Source organism: Passer montanus, unplaced genomic scaffold, assembly GCF_014805655.1.
Source record: "Passer montanus isolate IOZ18808 unplaced genomic scaffold, ASM1480565v1 scaffold22, whole genome shotgun sequence".
NCBI classification, from domain to species: Eukaryota; Metazoa; Chordata; class Aves; order Passeriformes; family Passeridae; genus Passer; species Passer montanus.
The window spans coordinates 5,283,946-5,310,494 of record NW_024366815.1 but is presented as its reverse complement, the minus strand read 5'-3'; the positions used below and the strand labels follow the sequence as shown (position 1 = coordinate 5,310,494).

The 26,549-nt window shown below is 35.7% G+C and overlaps 1 protein-coding gene across 1 annotated transcript in view; it reads left to right on the top strand.

The window, feature by feature from the left end:
• The window catches only part of HCN1 (hyperpolarization activated cyclic nucleotide gated potassium channel 1), a 196,137-nt gene that overhangs the window by 118,365 nt on the left and 51,223 nt on the right, over nt 1–26,549 (top strand). The window contains exon 4 of the mRNA XM_039710008.1: nt 8,379–8,597. Coding sequence (XP_039565942.1) covers nt 8,379–8,597 — 219 coding nt within the window. The remainder of the gene's footprint in view (nt 1–8,378; nt 8,598–26,549) is intronic.

Genomic DNA, 26,549 nt, shown 5'->3' with positions numbered 1-26,549 from the left:
ATATCCAGCTCCTTTCACCAAATGAAAGGCACAGAACAAAGAGATACATTGTCTTTAATGCACATTGAATTCTTTCCTCTCCTGAACAGAGCTATTTCATGAACCAAGTTGCTCATCAAAAATGCTTCCTTGCAGGATTTATGTATTCTCTTGTTAGATATGGCATTGTATTGGGTTTTTCTTCTTTTCCTGTAAGAAAGTATTTTTTAAGAAGCATGGTTTGCCCAGAAGAAACCTGTAGATACACTTGTAATCACTTATTGTGAGCACGCAATACTTACTGTGATTAGAACATATTTTCCCATTTATAAGCAGTGTATATCTTTTCCAGTCAGTCCCTTGTAAACAGTGGCACTTAAGTTTATTTTGGGAAAAAAAATCAGAGTGGTTTGAACATAATCAAAATCTGAGTGCACCATGAAAAGGGAAAACAAAAGCCAACTGCCTTGATCAGATTTTTAATTTATTTGATAAATTTCAGTAAGGAACTTTGTTCACTAGAAGAAGTGTATTAGCAGATAAATGTTTGATATTTTCTGCATCAGGAAAAATAATCAAAATAAAAGGAAAGATCCGCCATGCTATATTGTCTTTGATGGCTAATGCCAAAGATGTAGCACCAAAACATGATAACTAATGGTAATCTGTTTCCGTGCTAAATGTTTGTAAAAACTATTTTAAAAAAGATGTAATATTGAAGTTGATTTCAAATCGGGGGAGAAAGAATGCTCTCCAGAAGCAGTAATAAGATGATACTGTCTGATCAGTTTGAAATTGATACTGAAATGTATAAAAAGGAAATCATTACTGGTTGGCAAAGAGCTCCCTGACACCCCTCTTATAAAAGCAGTTCACATCCTGTGAGAGTTCTTTAAGGAACTGAAACACAAATCCTTTAAAAATGCCTGTCTGCTTCCCTGCACTCCGATTTTCTTTTCCAGAAGATGGGAAAGAGATGAAGTTACAGGTACAATTTGGAAGAATTCTTTCACCAGTATTCATCCCTAAGTTTGTCACTGACTGATTGACAAGGGGGTTGTACTGTCACTATAGATCAAATAGGCCCAGGTCTGGTTTTTCTCCTGGGAGTCAGTTCCTTCCACAACCTGCTTCCATGCAACTGGATTTCCTAGTTACCAAACCAAAGAGGCCTCAGGTCAACCTCTGCTAACTCTCAGGCTGGTTCAGGAGCTGATCTAGAGGATATTAATTGGCTTGAGCCAAACCCACAGTTTTCTGAAAACGTATTTTGTATATAGAGTCAAATTCCATAATAGAGGAATGTTTTCTAGCACTGTTAAATTTTCTTGTTGGAAAAATATAGTTTGTACTTTTCATATTTTTCACATTAAACTTTATAAAAGCTTTCTAACCTCTTTGTAAGCTGAAATTCCCTTAAAATTGTTATTAAAATAATTCTTTGCAATGGGATGTTATTTCTTCAGTCATCTGGGTTCAGTTAAGGGAGCACAATGGCCAGATAAAAGGATGAGTCATAATGGGATGATTCACAAGCAAAAGAACAGAAGAAGTATTTTTCACATAAGATTTAATTTATTATTTTGTAACTTTATATTTACAGCTGTAAAAACTCACTACTGTATCTCTTAACTATGCACAAAGAATGAAGAACCATACCAAGCAGTGTATAGGGAATCCTCCCCTATAAAATTGTGAGCATATCTTCTCATCCCTTTGAATGCAATGGACCTATTTATTTGAACATAATACCTCAAATATATGTGAAAGACCGGGCTGTGTGCATAAACCAAACATCTGTCTTTCTTCTGCTATTTATGAATTTTCACACTTACTCTGCAATGAAAATTATTCATCCTTACCTAGAAAGGTTATCACAAGTAGACACTGTGGCTATTTGCTTTTAATGGGGGAGTGTATTAGCAGATAAATGTTCAATATTGTCTGCATCAGGAAAAATAATCAAAATAAAAAGAAAGATTTGCCATGCTACATTGTTTTTGTTTGATGGCTAGTGCCAAAGACATAGCATCAAAAAATGAACAAGCTATAATGACAGCAGAGTCATGTAACTACTCTGAACAGAGTAAATATATAATATTTAGTCATTGCTCCTCCAAACTTCTTTTCCTGTGGAATGCAATGCCAAACAATTTCTAATTTTTTTCCTGCTAGTACTGCTCTTGAAAGTATATGCTGAGTCACTTACACCATCTGCTATCTGTGCACGTATCAGCTGAGAGAAATGCTCAGAAGTTTCTGAAGACATCTGCTTATTTCACTGAGCTTACCAATTCAGGGTTTTTCTGTTTTAAATCATACATACTTGCACACTTCCTAAAATAGGCACTCCTTCCTTGCACTTCATAAGAATTTTAGAACACTGAGATTTTTAGTCTTCCAAGTCTGATCCCACCTTGCCTTTGTTTACTAGTTTTAGAAAACAAGATATTCATGGTAGTAAGAGCTGTGATAAGAACTAGAGGTTTTATATGGTCGTGCATGCAACATTGCATGAGCTTTGAAACAGTAAATATTGGACATTTTCCACATTGGGATATTTGGTTATTCATTGTCAAGTCAAACAACTTCTTTAAAAGCTGAAATGCTGGGATGACATTTTGCTCCAATTTCCTGTCTGAGATTTTAACTAATGCATAATTCTAAGGTACTGTATGATACCAGAGGCAGATACCTGATGGAAAAGCATGTAAACTATAAATGTGTATGTGTAGATAGCTAGATAGATATATAGATATATATAGATATATATTGATTACTGAGGAAATGGTAGATTCAATACAGAGGCCCAGTTCTATTGTCATATTACCTGTATGCAACTAGTTGACAGAGGGAAAGAATCACATGGCCTTTTTTCTAGCTATGTCAGGCATACCTGGTAAAAATTTTGCCAACATGCATCTATAGCCTTTTCTTAGCATGTGTTTTTGATTAGTTAGATTATAAGTAACTCTTCAGTTTAAGAAGTCTTCTAGAAACAGTTGAAATAATGACTTGCAAATAAGTATACAGCTAACTTATATAACCATATATGGCTATAAAATACAGTTTATAAACACAGTTTAATTGAATTCCTATTAATGTGTTTTTGATTAGTTAGATTATAAGTAACTCTTCAGTTTAAGAAGTCTTCTAGAAACAGTTGAAATAATGACTTGCAAATAAGTATACAGCTAACTTATATAACCATTATGGCTATAAAATACAGTTTAAATACAGTTTAATTGAATTCCTATTGGAAAAGACTAATTTTTGACCAGCAGTAGCTTATGTCCCCAGAATTCAGGCAGATGTTTCCTCAGGTCCACTCCTGTGTTACAGTATCTGCCACCAGGCAGGTAAGGATACTTCATGCTTTCTTCAACCTCTTAAACCCTAACTATACATTTGTTTTGTGCAATGGCTTCCCATGATAATGCTAAAAACAGAGGGCTTACTTAAGGACTGTCTAGCTGCCTCCACGGTCATAAATAAATTTATAGTGCCCAATTTTGATGGACACTGGGGTAAGACTAGTTTAGGAGCTACCTACAATGTCCATAGAATAATTATTTTTTGAGTTTCAGCAGTGGACAAGCTCATGCCAGCAGCCTAGAAGGAAGGGTTCCTCACCTAGACCAGCTCCAAAGCACAGCTGCTGTTGCTTGCAGAGTGCTGTGGGGCCAGTGTTAGACCATTTCTAAAACTGAAACCATGGGAACCAACTTCTAGAGCTTGGAAATGCTTTCTGATACTTTTTAATTTACTGGGCTAGAGACTAACTGTCTGTGTCCTGTGATCTGAAGATCTTCCTTCAGATACTACTTACTTTCCAAAGAACCTGAAGACAATGGTGAGCATAAAAGAGAGGGGTGTGAGTGATAAGACAAGTTCTTTCAGAGAGGGACAGCTGCTTCCCTACTTCTGCTTCAGTTTTGAAGGGAGAATGAGGATGAGTTCAAAATCCTTGTAGAAACCATTCCATTTGATAATTAAGCCAGTCTTTGCTCCATGATTGCAAAGCATGCCCTTGCAAACTGACAGACCCATTTCTGTGACACTTGCAGTAATTGTGACGTGAAAGAAAAAAGGGACTGAGGCAAAAATGAGGAAACCATTACTGTCTGTGCAATAGTCTCCTTGGTATGAGATTTCCAAATCAATTTATATCTCAGTTGCAAGGATATGGCTGAGGGAAGATAAGCTGTGCCTGAGGGAATGACTTCAATATGGGAGTGGAATTGATTTGTCTTATGACAACAAAATTTCCTGATGAAAACCTCCATAGATTATGTAGTAAAATAGAAACACTTTTTTAATCCCCTTAGGAAAATAATTTGCCTGTTATTGTTGTCCCTTGGAAAGTGCCATGTGATTTTTTTCTTTTGAGGTGAAGCGTTAATATTGCAAAAAGATATTTGGAGCAGCCTTATGTGAAATTATGGGACAAACTATAATATCCTTTGGTGAAGGAAAAGGCTCAGACACAGATTTTTAAGGATCAGAAGTGTCCTGGAATTAATGTATTTTTCAGGATAACTGGGAAGTTAATGTATATGGTTACAGAACTAATTAAAAATGATCAGTGACCATTCCTGTCACAAATGTGAGGATTTCTTAATGTCATCAAGCTAGATTATGTAATCAATCCTTGGATAAACAGCTTTGGTATTTCTCATAATTACAGTCTTTAATAGTTTTTCCAAATTAATGTCATTTAATTTAAAACTTTTTAAACTGATTACTGCTAATCTGGAAACAGTGATCGACCCATTGTCAACTAAGAAATTAAATGCTCTTTTTTATTAATTGATAGGCGATTTCTTCAGCCTGTTTTTTGTTGTTGTTATTGTTGGGGTTTTTTAATCTATATCTATGCATTAAAAATAGAATATGGCCATTTGGGAAACATATAATCTGTAATTCTTTAATATAAATATTAGTATTTAAGATTGTATTAAAGAAAAGACACGTGTATAAAACCAGGATTTTCTGTTTCATAGAATGGCCTTTTATTAACGCAGGGATATTATCTGTGACTGTGTTATGCAGAAATTTCCTAACACAGGTGCAAAATTACTCCTTATTAAAAAAAATACTACCGTAGATCAGCAGACAAATACTCACACCTCACTTCTGAAGAGCAAAAAGCAGCATGTTGGAACAAGTTTGTGGAAAATTCCAACCGCTCACAATGAAACAAAGTTAGTGTTATTCCTGCCAAACCCTTAGGTTATACAAGACTAATAGGAAAATAATTAATTAATTGTTATTTAATTTAGTAACATTAATTGTAACATACATGATATACAGGATTTGACACTAGAATCAATGTTCTTTTTAAGTGGTTTATATATGGAATAAGTCATTGAATAACACAAGTAAGTGTACTGAAATCTGCACCCTTCACAATGGTATTTGCTGATCAGTTTTTTTAAAAAATCTCCCCATGTAAACTAAAAAGACCAATTTTTGCACATGATTTTATAAAAAGCCCATCATTATTAAAGAAAAGAAATGAGAACACATTGGCAAATTATTTTTGACAACAAAATCCTCAGCCAAACCAAGCTGAATTCAGATGCTTTGTCAGTCTTTACTTTTTATTCTCCTTTTGCTAAAGCCTTTCTAACTGTCTGGGGACCTGCTTCTAAGGACCATCCATTCACAAATGCCTGAAATCTGCCTAGCCTATAACATGGTCTATAATAAGCTACACAGTAAAAACTGATACTGTTTGTATTAAAAAATGGCCATTTGAGATGGCCATGACCTCCACTCTGGATTCAGGTGCAGTCGTGACTGGCTGAGGTGTTGGATCACACTTTGGTGCATATATATGTCTATATAAACATATATATCTAAAAGGCTATGTTTACTTCTTTTGTTGCAAATTTTCAGTTATTTATCTTTTGTCATTACAGCTCTCTTATTCTCCTACTTATTCCCTTCTGGTAGTACTTCTTTAGTAGTATTCAATTTATTTTTCACTCACCCTGTTACCCTGTTAGTGGGAAACATTCTTTCTATTTTGTTGCTTAGTGCTATTCCTCACTTCCATTTTCTTACTCTTCCTTGAAACAATGGTATTTTACCTAAAACTGTGATTCATTGGCCTGGAAAATATCTCAGTCAAGAAATAAAATCCATTAGTGTTTAGATTAACTCAGAGACTTTGGTGTAAAAATATAATTTTGTAGAAGGTTTTTTAATTGGGATTTGTCACACCAAGGATATGATAGAAAATAGTCATAGGCAGGATCAAGAATAGCTTTTATTTTTACTTAATAGTTATAATAGTTATGCTAAAAATTTAGGAGAAAGATCCACTTTACGGAGCCCTACAAGAACTGAAGATTTGATCTTTCAGCTTTGTGACTGCTGTGGCTTTAATTACACTACTTGTAGCCTAGAAAGACCCTGGATATATTTCATCCAGCATGCAGTTCATTGTTTTCCCAATTTAATCTATATAGAGCACAACTGCTAAAGAATTTGACACAGGTCTCTAAAAATTTCCTCGTTAGTTATTTCTGCACAAGGAATTTGATGCCAGCTGGAGGAAAGGTCTTCAAAATAAACGGTGCCTTAATTTTTTAAAGTTGCTTTCCTGAGAAATAGAGAATTTGCATTAGAATAGCTGCAGCGACCCCAACAGCAAGATCTTTCTGTGCTCAAACTGGATAGTTGAATACTGAACTGGAGATTTTTTGGGGAAGTTTCTTCAAGTCATTCATTTTTTGGGTATTTTTTAAAGGTCTGAAACAATAGGAAATTTACTTCCTTATTAGTCACTGAAACCGGCCTGGCTTCCAGCTATCTAAGATACTTCTTATTTTTTTCTTATTTTTTTCTTTTTAAGGTGTAGACGCTCAAAACCTATTCCTAAGCTGTTTTTATGACACAAAATTTTAACTTGTAGAAAAGCAACAGCTCACAAATCTGAAAAGATTTGTCTTACAACATTAAACAAGTGTTAAGTAAAGAGAAACCATTGATTTTTAAATTATTACATTAGTGAATAAGTACTAACTATGTCATCCACATTAGAACAACTGGCAGCTTATCTTCTGTTACCAGTTATTTAGGCTAATAGGAGGTCTAGAAAAAGCATTTTAATAGATGTGGAGCACAAGGATAGTTAGTAACCTTGGCATTCAAATGGCAAGAGAGCAAGCTTGCAGCTCTTTGAGAAATTGGAGCATTTGAGTACAGCTTGTGTCAGTAGAAGAGAGAGACAAATATTTTTATGTCATACATTAACTTTGTGTATAAATGCTACTGCTGATATGGAAATCTGTGTTAACAAATTTGTTACTTTTGGTCCTGTATATTAAACACTATACTGTATAACTGACTAATCTATCTCCTGTCATTCCAGTTTTCTCCTTCCTACTTCATTTTTAAATTTGTTCTCAGTTATTTTTGTGGTAAATGCTGTGTTTTTTCATGTGTGTTGCGTGCCTGCAAGCACTGTTTGTCTCCTTGTTCTTGTTTCATTCTTTTGGCTTGGAAAACAGAAAAATCTGACAAGTCCCAGGGCTTTTTGGAGTGTGTTAAGGTGTCTGCATTTTGCTGGGAACAGCCCCTTTGACTGTCTTTATGTAAGGCTGAAGGGAGGATGCTGCCCACATCTTTGCAATTTTAAAAGCTTATGAGCAAGAAGTCATGTCCTTCTTATCTACCAGAGAGACTGGGAGGGGGTAGCTGCACATCAGAAATGCAGGACCTGGGCATCACCTTTTTTTTTTGAGCTGACTTTCACAGACTGTGACTATGAACATAGATTTGGTATGATGCAGAATAAAAAGACTTCTTTTCAATTGAGATTATTCCAGTATTACAATATTACAAACACACAAAAAAAATCAGATTAAGCAAACATTACAATAAATAATACTATTTTTTTTCTGTCCTTGAAAAATGAAAGGAATCTAGTAAGGTAAATATGGTTGTGTGTTAAAATTGACAATTCCAAAAAGAAAGAAATAGGGCTATAGGAATATGTATATGCATATTAAAACAAAATATCACCTTATTGTGGTTGATAAGTCTGAGTACTCAGCTTTTTCTAATCCATCTGCCGTGGGTTGTAAAATAAAATTGACCTTTAGTTTCCTTGTAATTAGGATAGCACCCACATTTAAGAGTATAATAATGTTATTTATAATTAAAAATAGTCAATTTTATTTCATTTCACTGTGATAAATATTATCTGTCAGAATCTCTGACACTTTATCTAACAGTTAATTTAGAAGGAATATCTCTTCTCAAACATAGAGGATACATTACCCGACTAGTCTTTCAGAGGCAGCAATCTATGATCCCACTAAACAGGTACAAACGTAATTTTCTTTCCGGCTGCTTGCAGGCTCAGTCACTTGTCTCTTTTCTTGCAGAACGATTCCTGGGGAAAGCAGTACTCATATGCACTCTTCAAAGCCATGAGCCACATGCTCTGCATTGGTTACGGAGCCCGCGCCCCCGTCAGCATGTCTGACCTCTGGATAACGATGCTGAGTATGATTGTGGGGGCTACTTGTTATGCCATGTTTGTTGGTCATGCCACTGCCCTCATCCAGTCCCTGGATTCATCGCGACGACAATACCAAGAAAAGGTAACTCGTTTTCTCATAACTCCTTAGGCTGTTGTCCTGGATTGGAGGGTGTTTTAACTCTTTGCATGAAATGATCTAGTAGCACATGAAGCCTCTGGCAGATGTCGTTGAACACAGAGGAGTTCAGAACACTCCATGAGCTCAGTATATTTTTGCAAGAGCCCACTTTGCTTAAAGAACAGCTCATTCTTGATGTTCAAGTTCCTTTATACTCTTCTGTGAAAACTCTATTCCTTGATTCAGTTTTGCTTTGCATCCCCTTGCAACATTCTGTAGGTATTTGATCTAGGTAGCTTGAACCAGGGCCTTGACCTGGATAGCTTGGGCATGTCTACAATTCCCTGTCTTTCCTTTGGAGTGCAGTTCAGGAATCACCCTTGAACATGTCAAAAGAATGGCCTTTAAATGAGGACCAGACCAAATAAATTAGTTTTGTTTGTAACTTCCTCAGAGAAGTGCTCAGAAGAAGTCTTCATTTGCTTAGTAACAGTATTGTTTACGTGAATCCATGACCTGTAAGATCCTCTCCAAGGTCAGAAAGGATTTTGGCTGAAGGTGGAAAAATAGAGAAAGGTTAGTTGGAAGAGTGTTCTTTATGAAGAGGAAATAAAAGTTTTATTCCGTGTAAGACTGGAATTAAAAAGACATTAATGAGTAAGAAAGTAAAAGATTTTTTCTGTGTAGGATTGGAATTAAAAAGACATTAATGGATACAGGGTTGGATCTTTGTGAAGTAACAACTAATTAAAACTGTTGTGTCAGTTGTGTAATAAAAATCAGAGACAGGTGTGGATCAAGGCATGAAACTGGAAGATATAGCTGGCAATGATGGCATAAGGAAGAAAGGATCAGAATAAACTTCAGTAAGGGACAAAAAAGAATGTGCAGAATTACTGAGATCCTTAAAAGATGACAAAATTCATTATTATAGTAAATGGGGAACTGGAGGAGCCATACCAGGGTAGAAGTCAGCTGAGCAAAGTAGTGAAATCAAAGTTCACATCAGCAATAAGAAATGCAGCCTGAGCAATAGTATTTGGCATGTGTCCATAACAAGGTTCAGAAAGGCAAACTGGGCAGAAATCACAGTATAATGTAACTAACACAAACCTGAGGGAGAAAACTGGCAGAGACTAAATACCTTGGCATCTACTGAGGATGAAGGGGAATGACCTGAATTTGCTGGGCAAAAAATGAGTAGGATGGACTGGGGGATTTTCTTTGCACGGAAGCAAAGAGGGAGGAAATGGGAATGTGTGGGTGAAGAATGGTTTATATTCAGTTTTGTTAAGCTCAAATTGCATCCAGTTCAAGGGTTCAATATGTGAGAGACAGGAAGAGGTAAGATAAACTGTAAGTTCAGTGACAGAAAAATTAGCTTGTGGCTGACAAAACAGCTGTTCAAAACAAGTTGGCAAGCAAGAAATTTCACACACTGTAGTGTCATAAAATATAAGTGAGAATAAGATGTTTAGAAAGAGAGTGGAGATGATCATTAAAACCAAATGAGTTCTGTCAGTGACCATGTGAACCATCTCAGTATAATGTCAAAGGGCTAATCCTGGTAGGGTACCTAACTCAACTGGCTCATTTGGTCTGTTCTGTGAACAAGAAGGAAAGTAATTTTATCCAAATGGGACATTTCTAGAAAGCTGTGGGACAGAAATCTCATAACCATGGACATGAAGTATGACTGCATTTGCATTACAGGCTACAGTCAACACACATACACACATATACACAGATCTAGGAAATCAGAAGGAATGTCAGTATTCACCTGAAATCTCATGTAAGTCATTATCCTCAGACCTTGCTGGCTGCAGCAGTGTATCACAATATTTTGAACATCAGAAATATAGTACATGTGTAAAGATATCCATGTATTTTAAACTGTGCTGAGTAAAGCCAGTGTCATTTGCACTTGTTTTGTAAATTAAAACCCAGTAGCAGTGAAGCAGTATTGCATTTCTCATCTTTTTGCAAAACAAAACTTTTTGTTTATTCATTTGTTCTCTGATTTTATTCACACGCACAATTGTTTGTTTTTTCTCTGATTTTATGCACACTTTGTTAAATATTAGCATAGAAATGTCCTGCATTTCTCAGCTCCTGCAATTCTCAATACATTCATTTTTCCTTTTGTTTTTTCTTCTTAGCTGTTTCCTGACTTCTGAGGTAAAGAATAGCATGGCATTGGCACCAGAAATTGCCTATTTCTGTGCTTTATAAAAAATGTTTATTATTTTCTGGAATCTATTCTTATGCTGGTTATTAAGGCTAAAAAGATGTCTTCAATAAAGAATTTTTTTCTACTGATTTCTGAGACCCAGACCCTGATATATATTATCAGGAATAACAACTGTACAGACTTGTCTGTACATTCTTAACCATTTCTTTATCATAGTTTCATCATATTTTAAAATAAATTTTTGATTGTAGCATAAGAATTATAAGTCATTACTACAAATTCTTAAAGGGTATTCTATATTTGTCTTTACTCTGCAAACTACATACATGGGCAAACTACATACAAGACCATTTTGTGGTACCCATTTTGTCATGATATTGTCTAAAATACTGACAGAGAAAATTTTTTTAAATTTCACGTATATGACACTTGAGAAAAAGGTAGATGAAATTCCAGCTACAGATTTCAGAGTTTTAATATATTCCATTATCTATTTTTGCATAGAGCATTGATTTTTTTTTTCTTCTGAAATTAAAAAAATTAGAGGGAGACTTCTTTCATTTTTTTCAGACATAAGGGCCAGGATGAACTTCTTTTTTTAGACATATATATCTTGGGTTGTATATTTATTGGCTCCATTTATTTCCATGTAAGAATTATGTAAAATAATGAAATTAATGTGAATTGCTAGGCAACACAGAATGATAGTGGAGGTAAGAAAGAGGTTGTTATTTGATTCTTCCCTGAATAACATAATAAGTGGATCTGTGGAATGTAACCAATTAAAGGAAATTTCTGGTCCTTCTCACACTGAAAGCAGCCAGAAATAAAATATTTGCTGAAATCACTTCCAAAGCTCAAGGCATGCAAAATTAGAACAAACATAGTTCAAAATGGAAGAACTACACACAGGAAGATAAGAACAATATTTCATTAAGCCAAATGTCAAACTCTGTCAAAGAATTTGATCTGTGCCAAGCATTGCATGCTGAGAAAATATGTTAAGGAAGCAAATATTGCTCCACAGGTTTACTCTTACAGGCCAAAACCAAAATGTATCAGAGAAAATTAAGAGTGATTGTAAGCCATTGGATGTAGGAGATGGACAGTACACTGAGAAGTCATACAAACAAGAGTGCAGTGATTCATTCTGTTCACTCTGCTGAAGTTCAGTCTTTTTTCCTCTGAAGTACTGGAACTGTTCTCACAGGAAAAAAAAAGTCTCAGATTTAATACATGTATCAGATCCTGGTATCAATTAGTGAAGGGCTTACATAAAAAAGGAGAGAGATGTCCAATTCAGGTATACTTAATCCATATTCTCTTTACAGTAATAAAGTTTGATGGACCATTCTACCTTAGAAAAGCACTGAATAAATCAACAAATCAATGTCATCTTAGCACTCTCTCCTTCCTGACTTTGGTGTAAGTCAAAGAGGAATGCAGTAATAGCTAAAAGCAATATTCTAAGTGACAACACCTTTGACATTTTGTAATGTCTAGAAAGTCAGCACATCTCAAAGATTTTTGACTTTACAAAGACATTTATTTGGAAGAACCAGAAATGCATATGCTTGAAGTTGTTAACAATCTAGTGTGAAACAAAGAAGGCAAAATGAATAGTCATTTGACAAAGAGATGAAGATCATTAGTTAAATTTTTCTTTCTTTAGATGTTGGCAGTTCCTAGTAGGAAGATGTTTGCCTAATGCTGTGAGTGTCAAAGAATTTTCATGATTGAAGATAGGTTAATATTTTCTCTGTTATGTTCTGTCATAGGCAAAAAATATCAAGGAACAACAAGCTATTAGAGACAAGATTTGTAGTGGCATACAGGTTGTCTCATAGCATAAATATTGTTAAATTGGTTTGATAAAATACCAGGTATTAGCTGGGGAGGTTATTATTTAATTTTATTTTAGTTTTCTTTATGCTATAATTTTACATATTTTGTTTATTGTCTAATTAGAACTCAAACCACCCCAGTTGTTGAAAAAAGAAAAAAGAATCAGACCATTTTTGCCAATTGCAAGTAATATGAGAGACATAAAAATGTTTAATTCAATTATATACCTATAAGAAATGGAAAAAAATTACAACTGTCTCCAATGTCCCAAAGGACATGTAATCCCATATATTGCTTTTATTTTATCTCTTAATTTATGACCATTTAGCATCTCTTCAGTTAAATCAGTCTAGTTCAAGAGAAGAAAGGAACTTAAATGTACTTTTTTACAGAGAAAAAGTAATAACTATATATAAAGTTAATTTAAAAGCAACCAGTAAGTTATAAGTAGTAAGCAACTGCACAATCATATGATATTGTGCATTTTTATATAGCTAGCATTAGGATTTGGAGCTCAGATTGACAATTTTTCATTTCTTAAGCATCGGAAGAAACATTTAAAAAGGAATAACAGAATGAGGGCTGCAGGGAAGCTTTGGATTTTGCAGCTTGAGGCCTTGCCCCAACTTTCCAAGTCTGTCCCTCATGGCTGCAGTTTGGATATCTAAATTGCCCCCACAGTCCATGGGGGCATACCCGACGTGCTTTGGAAGAGGTAGCAGCACCTTGGGTGGTTTGGGGGAGCTGTGGATGGAATGTGTTCCCACTTCCCTGCCCCTCCAAGAGGCTGGATGTGGCAGTGACACAGCTGAGGTCCTCCCTTCCAAAACTGGGGGTCACCTCTTTGAGCTTCCCTCTGTGAGCAGTTGTTACAGGGTGCACTGGAGGGACTCTGCCACAGAGTAAATCAAGACTTGGTAGCCACTCATCCAGCCAATGACGCCTCTATTTTCCTAAAGAGGAACAGGAGACATCACTTATTTGTTTTCTTGAGTTTCAAGCAATTGGTGGTTAAACTGAAAGTGGAGCAAGGCAGGTACCAAGTTCTTGGTGTGTTCATTAGAACTACTTCAGTTCTTAGGAAGTATATCTGGAAAAATTTTGGTATTTGTAACTATGTCATTTGTACATATCAGGGATTTGTGTATATCCACATGCGTCTGGGAAAAGGCTGTTCTGGTCATGATGGAAATTCATAGGAAAGGAAGAGCTGTAGCAAGACCTCATCGCTATTTAGCTAGGCTTACACCAGCCTGTGGTGTATATATATTATGAAATTAAACACAAATATCCATGCTGGACTTGAGTCAGATGAAATAGAGTGAAACTGCTATAGTTTCCAATGCTTACATATTACATGCCATTCATAAAATCTTTGAAAATTCAGTTTTATGGATTCTTTTGTCTTAAATTGAACAGATGTTCAAACGGCAAATTGCAGAACCTGAATTTTAGGGACACAGCTGAATTTTCAATAGTGGAGTTATAGAATGTTATTCCTGGATCTGGTCTAATCTGAGCAGCAAAGTACTCATTAACTACTGATTTCTAAGTTCAGTAGCTTTTCATGTTTACACGTATTTTTTTTAAAAATGGAAGTCATGATTTTCTGGTGCTGATAGTAGTTTTTAGAAAGTCTGGTAATACTGTAACATAAAAATGTTCGGTGATTCTTTACTTAAAAATAGCCTGTTTTCATTTATAAAGCATATTTTAGCAATAAGTCATGTCATATCACTGCTGAAGAAGGTGAGCCACTTGGAAGATAAATCTTGTATTTTCTGTGCAGCACAGAAATGTGGCATACTTGCCACATTAAGGGAATTATTTATTTTGGAAAATGAAGGGTGATTTCATTTATCCTGGAATAAGACCTACTTGGAAACAAACAAACAAAAACCACCACCCCCCCCAAAAAAAAAATCCAAAACAAAACCAAACCAAACACGAAAATAAAGCAAATCCTTTTCAAAAACTTCTACTTCTGCAGGTTTTTAGAAAATTCCCATCAGCTTTCACAGACATATATCCTATTCAGCTTGGCTACAGTGAAGTATTTTAAAGAATAAAGAATTTTTGAAGTGTTTTATCAAGTGATCAAGTACAAGAGTTGCTAACAGTTTTGTACAATGTCAGGACCTCAGGAGTAAGTATTCATTTTATCAAAAGCCATGTAGTCATTGCAGTATTGTGAACAAGAAAAATCATTATTTCCTAAATATTTAGGCATGGCTGAGAGTCATTGCACACCACAGTATTGGTGGATTGCTTCTGGTAGTTATAATTCCCAGATTTGTGATTTTATTTGGAAGTCCAGGGTGTCTTATAGTTAGAAAAGGGTTTGTAAGTGTTGCCATAAGGATTATTTCTGAATCATCTTATGCTGTTTTGGCATACATCAGGTCACAGACTGCTAAATGGACAGATGTAGTACTCCTGGCTTCTGTGAGCCTTATTGGTCCTTGCAGAAAGCAATGAGATTTATTAAAACAAAGCAAGCTATTAAAACATACTTGATACCACTCACTGTTCTGAAAGGGAAAGCATTCTGGAAGGGGAAAAACAGCTGAATCTCAGAAAAATCTTTTCAGATACTTTATTTCACAGGACACATCCTGTTATTTGATAGAACATGCACATAATAGAACTTGTAGGTACATTAATCCTTATATTTATATGCATCTTTTAACTTGATGCATAATTAAGGCCATCATGAAATCAACTGACATGTAAATGAATATGTCAATTCTCAGCCATGAGAAATAGTGTGGGTTGTGAAGGCAGAAGCTTGTTCACTGAGCATGAAAATATTTATTGTGTCATGATAAGGCCTTCACTGCCATAACTTGCTTTCTCTTTCTCATCTTTATCAGTTTTCTGTTTATAATGATTACCTGGATTTTTGGTACACATACTTGTGATATTCACATTGGTCTTCACAATTTTTGAAACAGGAAAGAATGATAGATAGCATTGCAAAAAGTTTGGAAAAGAATATATTCCCTCTCCCAATCAAAAATCAGAAATTACTCACCTGTAATGATGCAACATTAAAAAAATAATTTTTTTTTTCTCTAGAAGTTGAACTGAATATTGATGTTTAGATTGAGGGCAAGACTTTGGAGAGAAATATAAATTAGTCAGAACATTCTCACTAGACTGCTTTCCTCTTTTGTCCTGATAGTTCATTATTGTGTTTCAGCTTCTCATTACAGCCATTCTTGCTGGGGTAATTGGGCTGGTGATTTTTGCCTTTCATCTCTGAAAAGGTGATTGGTCCCTCCCGGCGGCAGGTACTGTGCAAGCCAAGTGCTCTCCACCCGGCTGCATCATACCTGTGCCAAACTGTAATAGACTCCCACTGCTTCTAAAATGACAGATGGGACTCTCTTTGATTTATTGCTGTGTTGTGGGTAATTTACCTATAAAGTGTTCTGCTGTCTTGCATTATGGATTAGGTTTCTAGCAGTTTTCCATATGAAACTGCAGAGCAAGCTCATTACAATTGCAACCATGTTCATGATGACTATATAAAATTAGCTGTGAAGGCATGAAGTTATTCTAAAGTCAGATTTTACACACAATCTGCTTTCTTTCCACAGTAATTACCATACATTCCCACAAAAAATAAATTAAAAAAAAAAGAGAAACAAAAACCAAGGAACTAAATTTTGGGCTTCAAACTTTCTGTTCAAACACAGCAAAAGTTACAAATTTAGCAAGAGAAAACTGTGATTCACACCAGATAGCTATAGCAGGTAGCAATTTTCCAAGTTGCAGTAGAATTACTGTGCTTATGTCTTGCAGATGGATAGAAGGAAATAGCAGTCAATATTATCTAATATAATATTAGGAGTGAGAATATAATCCTTTCTGTGAAAGATTATGGGTTTTTTTTTCCTTTACCTTGTTAGGGAAGAAGGGAAGAAAGAAAGATTGATTATTTTTATATTGACTTGTACATGGTAGTTCTTTCCCAATATCATCCTGTTACTCAATATTCAAGTAATGAATACATGTATACTTTGAGAATACAAGAATTTGTGTTAATAAGACATTCAATATTTATAAATGCTTTGGAGTGCAGAGGATAACAGAATATTTTAACCAAATATTAACCAAAATATTTTCCCTTCAAATGAGTGTTTTTAAAATCCCTTTTGTATTGTTTTGTGTGATAAATTAACAGTTTAATTCAAGTGGTAACTAACCTTGAAAAAATATTGTAACACTAATTCAAGAAAACGTATTAGAAAGGACAAGCAGTAATAAATATAGAGTAAAATGCTTTTGACTCCATTTGTTTTCTTAAAATACACTAGACCTACCTTTTACATCTTCTGCTGCCAAAAGAAAAAAAAATTTAAAAACCTTCAGAAATCATTTTTCTAAATGCTAATTACCTAAGCATAGTAAAAGGACTTTTAAAAATTCACAGTGCTGTGTTTTCAAAGGTTGGGGTTAGGAACCTGTAATTTTCAGATAAGTATCTATACAATCTCCTTTTTGAGAAAATATTTGTTAGTGAGATCCCGTTTACTATGGGCAGCACTGGATGCCTGCTTCAAGTAAAGCTTAACTTCAGAATTTGATGCATATATAAAAGTAATTTTATAAAGTTTTGAGGAAAACACTGAGAATTTTTTTCAAGTGAGAAGTGAAGGCTTTGGGTGTTTCTTGTTTCTTTTTATGAATATGAAGGAGCTGGTAACTAGAATTAATGGAGTTAATTCCCCTATATAGGATACCTCCCAATCCTTTTTAATTTTTCAGCATTTTTTAAGGCATAGGTCTTTGTTTCCCCTGATTTTGTAGGGAATGTAAGCAAGAGAGGTGGGTGGTCACCTGGCTGAAGAGTCCATCTGTCTTTGTTGCTGCTTTATTCCTGCACAGTGATAGATGTTGTTCAGCCCGTTTGGGCATCATCAGGCAGCACCAGAGGATGGACATGGCCCATCCTCAGCCTGGAGTGCCACTGACACCAGAGGCAACCAAAAGGGCTGACTCAAAGCAAAACTGAGGCAGAGAGCCTCAGAAGATGACTGGTCACTGTAACAGAGATAGTGGAAAGGCATCTCTGGCTTTTTCCTATGGTTTTTCCAAGGGAAAAAACAGTTTGAAATGGCAGGAGCCAAAGAATATGTGAGGAAGTGAGGATGAAGGGACTGCACCAGGGGGTAGAGGATGTTGACTTGTTTTAGGTAAGAACTGTGATCAACAGAGGAGCTTGTATTGAGGGATTTGTTGATGACTAAGCAAGAACCTTTCATTGGGCAGTACATGATGTCATCTGAAAGAATTTAGGAAGTCATTTGACCACACTCTGAATTTTTGGCAAAGAGATAGAGATGAGCCTACTATTTCCACCTGCATATCCCCTCACTTTGAACAGCAGCTTCTATGTGTGGACAGTGCAAATAAAAGTGAACTGAAGTGAGGAAGATCAATGCAATGATTACCTTGACTACTATATCACATTACCCAGTTCAGCCAGGCGGGAAGTTTTGGGTTGCATGAGCAGAGACAAGATAGCATCTGATAATCCCTGCTCCATCAGCTGCAGCTGTAAGGCAGTGAACAGTATTTACTCTTCAAGCAGTGTTGCTAGAAAAAAATCTGAAATCTTGTGTAAAAAGGGAAAAAAGAGATTTAAAAATCTGATGAACTATATTGGTCCATTGATTTCAAAACAAAGCTATAACAGTCAGAGAGTAACTCTGCATGAAAAATGATAGCACAATAAAACCAACAGTATATGTAACTCAGGAAATGAAAAGATACTTTTGTTTATTGCTGAAAGATTGTGGCTTAGATTTGTTTGCAAAATATATAAAAAACATGCTCTTGCTCTGCAAAAGTTTATGATTTAAGATAGTAGAGAACAGCATAACCTTGCAAAATAGTACCAAAACCAGAAATTATTTGGAACTATATAAACGTTAGCTCTTCCTTGTTTTTATCTCTGTTTTATTTTCTTCCATAGATTCTCAGTCTACCGGCCCCCAGTCCCCATGTTTGTTTCTAAGGTAGTCTCTGCATCTGTCAGAGACTTTTGTCCTCTTCTTCCTCAAAACCCTCCACAAAGCCAGTCTATTTTGTGTGGTTTGGAGAAGGCAGGACACTCATCTAAAACTTGCACAGTTTAGATGCTTTCCATGACGGGAAAAGAAAGCTTTCATTTTCCAAACGATTCAGTACCAATTAACATCAAGTTAGAGCTTCCTGGGGAGGGTCCAGTGATGTAACTACATAGAATAATGTGAAAAAGGAGAAGAAAGGGGGAAAAGTGAATGATGAAAGCACTGTGCTGTGGCCTATCCATTAATATTAGGTGTAAGCCCATTGCATGTGGCTTTTAAACTTGTAGTACAGTTCTGAGCAGAGGAGGGATCAATCAGGCAGGCTGAAAAAATGAGCCATCTCTCTCGGCAGCAGATGAAGGCAACTCCTCAGAGTGTTAGCCTGGAATTCTGCAACACACCAGGGCTAAAGCAGAAAATTGCTCAAAACAAAGTTTTACATTTGAACTTACATTATCTGCTATTTCTAACCCACTCTTCCTGGGTGGCAGAGAGAGCTTCTGTTTTAGCCATCAATTTGTGCTGTGAAAAACAGAAGGAAGTGCCAGCTTATACTTGAAGTGGTTTCTGCCTTAAAATTGTTAGGTTACCATCTAATTGTTAGGTAGTTATTATCTACAGTGAGGTTCTTAGGCAACACTGAAGTTTTAGTGGAAGCAACATTTTGTTTCTGTAGTTCTCAGGAATTAGCATTGCAGACCCTTGTGCTATATTTGATTATGATTGCTCAAAATTCCACTGTCTACAGCTTCAAAATATACTGATTTATTGGGAAGATGTTCTGAATTCTTCCAGGTCTTCCTCAGATTCAGTTTAAAAACAAAATACAAATCAAAAGGCTTTTCTTGCCTCAGCATCTTGTTACCTGTGTTTTTCACATAGCCCAGGTGTAGCTTTCTCTGTTGGGGGTGCACTGCTATTCTCTTTGCAAGGTTTTCCTTGTGGTCTAGATCAAATATCTCTGGAAGAATGAAAAGGTAAGTTTTTATTTATCTATTTCATGCTTTAAAAATGGGGGAAAAAAGGCTCCTTTCAAAACCAATTTTTTTTTAAACAAAATCAGGCGTTTTGCATTGCCTACCAGGAAGAGCTCTCCTTGGCAGAGCTATGCAGATTCCTCCTCAGCTTCAGCAGGGGACCTGCACTGCAGCCTTTCCATGAGACACGGTTGTTAGTGCTGGTAGTGGTGTTTGGGGGACTAGCTCTGAATAGAAGTGAATTATCCATTGGGCCTGAAAAACAGTATATATGGCAGACTATCATACTCACAGCCAGTGGCACTAGAGTGCAAATTGCTTCTCTTGCTCTGGAAATACAGGATCCTTTATTCAACTCTAAGGTAAATTTTCCTAAAATTTCAGGTGCTAAGTAGAGTGGTTCTAAAATACTTAAGAATGGAACAAATAAATCTGCACTTCATGAACCACATTTCTGTAAGTGGAAGAAACTATGAGGAATCCTTAGGACTTTAGAATTTTTTGTAGAATGGTTTAAGAACCCTTTATTAGCCTTTTACTCCTTTCATAGTTTTTCCGTAGCATCCTACAGGTGTTTTGCCCATTTTGTCTAAGCACTTTCTATTTCTCCTTCTTGTTCTGAAAAAAGTTGGAAAAGAAAATAAAGGTATTATTTCACAGAAGCTCCATTCTTTTTCTTCAACAGCTCTGTGACTTCGCTTTTGAATGAGCCCAGCTATGCTGAATATACTGATAAACTAATGTTTCTGCAGAAATGTTCAACACAGAAATACATTATTAACATTAATTTGAGAGTTAAATCTCCATCAAGATGTGGGAAGCCATCCACTATTACTAAGAACTTTTTGCATTGTTTTGGAGAATAAAAAGTAAGACCTACTCTTTGTGTAAGATTTGATGAATTTGGATGATCAAATGGTCAATGCATTGAATTATGTCTTCATAACCAGAACTCTTACAGGAATCATTAGTCTATTTCTTTGAAGAAAGCTATAAATTGCCTTTAAATTTGTTCTTTGCAGAATGTTTCATTGGCTTTTCCATTCCTGATAGAGCCTGTAGTTCTCATATATACATCATTTTTGTTCTAATCAAAAATTATCTTTAAGTCATTAAAAATTAAAGGGTTTTTTTCTGTACCTAGTGAATAAATTCCATAATTCTGGAATGTGAGAATACATCCTGTTGCTCAGTCATTCCTCTGGAACAGTCAGGTCTATAATGATGCTCTTTGGGAGAGTACAAAAGGTTGCTTGGAGTATTGCTTTCCTGCCATGGCTGTCGTTTATCAGAGAAACATTCAGGTGCCATAAATTTATTTCTCTAAGGATGTCTCTGAAGTGTGTATACTTCAAGACTATAAAAAAGTAAAGTAAGAAAAAGAAGATTATGGCTAGTTTAGAAGAAGAAATGAAACAAAACAGCTGTGAACATGAAGATGAAGAGCAGCTTGTCGAGACTGCTGCAGTTATTGGTGAAGAATGCATGAATATTGTGTGACACTGTGTGTTAAACTCAGTCTTTTAGGTGACGCTGGAGACCTGAACAGTTTGAAAAAGAGTCTTAGATTATCTAAAAAATAAGGTATGATCTTCAAGTCTCATTTGTAAATGGAAGGGCTGTTTGTGTCATGCTAGATTATCTAGCTCTATGCTCAAATAAAATATACAAGGTTTCACACAGCAGATATTAAATAGTTTGTAAGGTAATAATAGTATTAATGAGGTTACCTGTTCAGAGCAGAGGTTGTCTGGTCTCCTTTAAGCTCCTACGTGTCTGAAAAAATCTTAGTTCTGCATTTGTCTGACACGGACTCAGGTGTTTACGTGTGAAATGCCTGCAGGGAGGTGGATGAGTTGCAGCCAATGGCCCTGTGTAGGCTTTTCTTCCTCATGAGTAGCATCTGTGTGGGATGACTCTTTGTGCTTCCCACCACCTTAATTCTATGTAAGTGATTACGCGTTCTTGGAAAAGCAAGGTGAAATGTGATCATCTACATCAATATTTTTATCCTTACAAAGGATATCCTTACAAAGAGAATTTTCTGTCTTTATCTTGATACATGTATAATAGATAAGCAGAAAAGACACTGGGAGATGCCCTGCCCAGCCTTGAAGAACCATTTCCTCATCATTAAGACATTGCTGTGAAATGAGGGAAGGCCAGTTTTGGGTCTCTGATCAGAGGTCAAGAAAAGCAATACATCCTTTAACAGAGCAACTTTACTTACTGAAGAATCTCTTTGTTTCTCCCTTTAGCTTTGAACGGACCTTCCCATGTAAGATAAACTTACTGGCCTGCAAGTATCTTGACATGGAACTGAAAAATGTGAAACTGGGTGCATTAAAAAAAGTTATTTTTGATGAATTGGCATTTTTCAGTAATTAATCTGAAAGGAACTGGGAAGCCATAATTAGGTATTATCGGAGATAAAATTACCAGGATCAGCAGCTGTATTGTGCCAGTGTTCCTGTCTTGTGTGTGCTGGTGCTGCTAGTACTAGCATAGCTGTTGGCACAACACCAAGCAGATGTAACAATTACGCTGTTAATAAAACTTGCTTTCTTCTTCTTTTCATTGCAACTATTAAACAATAGATACAAAGTTACATAATTTCAACCTAATTACACATTTTTCTAGATTTCTTTTCTAAATTGCTACTTCAGTTTACTTCTTGAAGTAATTGGATTTCCTGTGGGTGAGATGCTCACAACCAAGCATGCCAGTTTAGCTACAGGCATTGTGGGACACAATTTAGCATTATGCAATGTTTCTGTGCAGCAGGATCAGTGGGTTGAGGTGAAGCTCATGACAGAGGAAACCAGTGCTTCTGATAAAAAAAATTAACACACATCCCTAAAAACTTACATCAAAAAGGAAACAGGTGATTGACAAGTGTGTGTTTGGTGCCCAGGTCCGGATGTCCCCATCGTGGATCCTGGAGCTGCACAAAATGCTGCTTGTGACCAGAACTGAAGTGACCCAGCAGAGATTAGCTGATCCTTTTTGCTTCCGTAGACTGCTTGTCTGGGGAATAACTCCTTTTGTCTCCTGCTCCTTCCGTCTAGGCACTTATTTTAATGTATATTCTTTCTTACTGGCTAAGTAAATTCAAAAAAGAGGAAGAAAAAAAAAAAGAAAAAGAAACTCAAGTTGTTTAAAAGATAAGGAAAATTATTGTACAAGATGACAGAATAGGTATTAAATTTTGCTTCAAAACTGACAACTCTAAGGAGACCATTACAGCATATCTGATTTTTTTAAATAAGTTGTCATCTTTACAATGTCTTTCTCTATAAGGAAGAAAATCATCTTGCCTTAGACTTGAATACAGTTTCACCAAGTGTAGCAGAGAGGAGAGATGTTTTTCTTCTCATGCCTTGGGGCTCTGATTGTTGTTTCTTTAAATCAGAGTCCTGTCATTGCCTCTGAAGAGAGGAACTGATCCCGGTTTTCATGCTGCTTCACTTCCCTTTTTAAAGCAGTAAAAAGCAAATTTGTGAAAGATAAAGAACAGTCTAAGAAAACAAATCCTATTCAGAAATCTCCCTATAACTTAATTAATTTCTCAATTACACTAATTGAAAAGAACAATAATAAGAGATTGTGTATTTTGTGGCAATTGAAAGGAAATGTTTAATTACTGCTTGTAAGTAAAATGACAGTTTAAAGCATTCTTGTAAGCAACAGTACTCTTTGGGGGGTAATTAGTGAAAAATAGATGGTAAACAGATGATAGCTTTTAGGCTAAACAAATCACTTCAGTTCCATCTCATGATAAAGAATTATAAAAATGAACTTACCATTAACATGCCATTCAGTAGGAATACTTAAATTTTATTTTGTTCCGTGTTTGATTATAAACTGTTTTTTCTTTATGTGCAAATATATATATGTTAAGTAAAGTAGCAATAAAGGAAGCAGATTATAGAAATATCTCTTGAGCCCTAATAAATTCAGCTTTCAGTGATTGTGGGATGGACAGGTAAGCTTATTACTTTGCCACTACCAAAATAAGATAACCAAATCTTTGACTGCCATGTGCACTGCTTGGTGTCTTTTCTAAACACAGACAGATCTCTGGTCGTACAAGAGCCATCTGGCCTTATTTTTGAGATATCGTCACAGGTAATCATCCTGTGAGTTAAAGTTAGTGCTAGCTTTAGGTCTGACCAAGTATTTGGTTAGAGAGTGTTCTTTGGTGCCTTGGTGGTCAGGTAAAAAATTCAGCTGGCTTATGAATAGTCACTGTATGCCAGAGGACCATGCATAAACAAGAGGTGTTTCTGAAATGGAAATAGCTTGTTTTTCCAGTGTGGTTGGAGAAACATGCAAGAGAGGGACAGAAATTGGAGTCTTGTCCCCATTTGAAGCATGGAGATATTTCAACATGCATTCCTAATAATGCCAGTCAAAGAAAGGATGAAAAGGAGTATAAAAAGGATGAACTTTACAAACACCGAAATTTAAATAAGGACTTAGAGTAACCCTTGCAAAGGGCACAGCCGTGTTTCCTGATTCCTGGTTGAATTTCGACTGGAAAGCAGAGCCCCTAGAGCCAAGTGCATGAAAACTGGCTAAAGCCCTCTAGCACATAGGAAGCAGTAGCCTAAAGAGATTATTTTTAATATTAGGGCAGAATGAACAAATGCACTCCTGTTCTGTGGAAGAGAGTAGGCACTCCAAATAGGAAATGCATATTAGCAGCTACTGAAAATCATGCTTTTAAATGGGAGGTGAAATTGAACAGATGTTGAGCTTAAACACTTTAGGAATATTTATCTGGAATTCCTTCTAGCTTGGGAAGGTGTTCTTGGCCTTTCTCTCCTTTTTGTCCCCCAGTAATCTAAATATCATTCAGATTTTTACCCAAGGGCAGTAGGTCCTTGTGTTTACATAAAGTGAGGTCCTTGCAGTAATAAGGAATCCTCGTTAGTGAGGCAGGATTCACTTATGTAGAAGAGAGGTGATCAGTGATTATGCACTCCACTTTATTCTGGCTGCTGGTAGCTGAGCTCCAGGGCTAGAGTCATCAGCGCAGCTCTTAGAGAGCAGACCCAGTCTGTTACTGTGTGGGTCTTCAGCTGCAAGTCAAGGTACACAAACTGGTTTGGTCTTTGAGGCTGACAATGACTGGAGTCAGATGACAGGCTTATTAAATAGCATGTTTGCAGTTTCAGACAGAGAGGAAGCGTGTGACCATCCTGCAGTGGCTACATGCCCTGCCCAGATTCCCACAGTCAAACACTGGCAGGGCTGGAAATATAGGTGGAACATCTTTTTTGAGCAGGAATACCAGTTTTACCTCATTTACACCACTGTGTGTCAGGAGTAATGCTTGCAGCTGATGACATGTTAAGGAGTTAAAGATAAAAATACCAGGTTCTCGCAATAAATGTGACAAGAAAAATTGAAAATTTGTTAAGTAGCCATTATTATAAATATTAGCTATACAGTTCTCATTCCTTTCCCATTAATCTACAATTTAATGTCTTTTAAAACTATTTTAACATAGAACCCACTTATGTTGTTACATTGGAAGTTCCTGCAATTGACGATAATGATTGGCTAGTGTCTGTCATTGTCTAATATTATTCAAATTCTGCCTGGGAGAAGCCTCAGGGATTTTTTTTTCTAGAAACTATTTTTACTTATACAGATCAGATTATTTGTTTACCAAACTGAAGCAATATCATGTGATATTCAGGCATCCAACAGCACACTCAGCCAGGGAGAAGGCACTATTAAATACTGGATTGAGATTTTAAAATATTTAAGCAATCTAGTATCTAACTTTTCAAATGATTAAGTGAAAAAGAAAATTAATTCACTATTTTTTATGAGAGAGAAAGGTACCATAGAGGGATATATGCCATATGAAATGACACATTATTTTGGGAGTAATAATGTAATTTTTATGTACCATTTAAATAGCATCGCATAACAGAATAGAATTTAATTTAAGCCATTTATAAAGTGTTTTAGCAAAATAGCTGTTCTTAAAGTGCACATTTTATTTCAAAATAGTATCTTTAAATGGAAATTATTTCATTCTGGGATCTTTGTACAGTATTTTGCAAATTTTATTCTTGTATTCTTAATAAGTATCTTTTGTTTAAAGATTGTTTTTAAAAAGTGATATTACTTCTTTTTCATATGAAAAACTATATAATTTTTCAGTAGTCACTTATTGCACTTGCAGTTATCCTTCTGTGGAGAAAAAAAATTTCAACAAATGAAATGTAGATAAAATACTTAAAAGTTAATTGCCTGCGAATTTTTGATCAGATGAAACTTGTTTATTTTAAAAATTTCTTCCTGAATGTAATTTGAGTGAAAAGTCAACACTCAGCTGAATGCCAAATGTAAGTGCAGTAGACATTACTGTCAATTGTAAACCAGAATATTTTATATGCTTAATGTTTAACTAAGAGTTGAAGCTTCCTGAATACTTACTCATTTGTGGAATTCCCTGATTGTTTGCTTTCCAAGTCCACCATGTATTTGAATAATTTTGAGAGAGAGAAAGAAAACCTCTAATGCCTTTAATATGACAAAGTTTCTCCCCTTCTGCAGTTTGCAAATGTGTGATCATCGTTCAGTTCAGTCCCTGTCCATAAAGCTCATGCTGTCTCCAGGGATGAGCATCAGTGCTGCTTGAAAGGGAGACAGATATTTTGCACTTTCCACAAAGCAAAATTTTCCATGAAAACAATTAGCTTTTATACATTCCAAAAAAGTTATTTTTCCATTAAAAATAAACAAACAAACAAACAAACAAACAGCCTGCAACCAAACCCCAACATAATGTTTTACCTTACAGCATTTTGCCTTTTGTTTTGGGTAGCTTCTGCATTTGGCT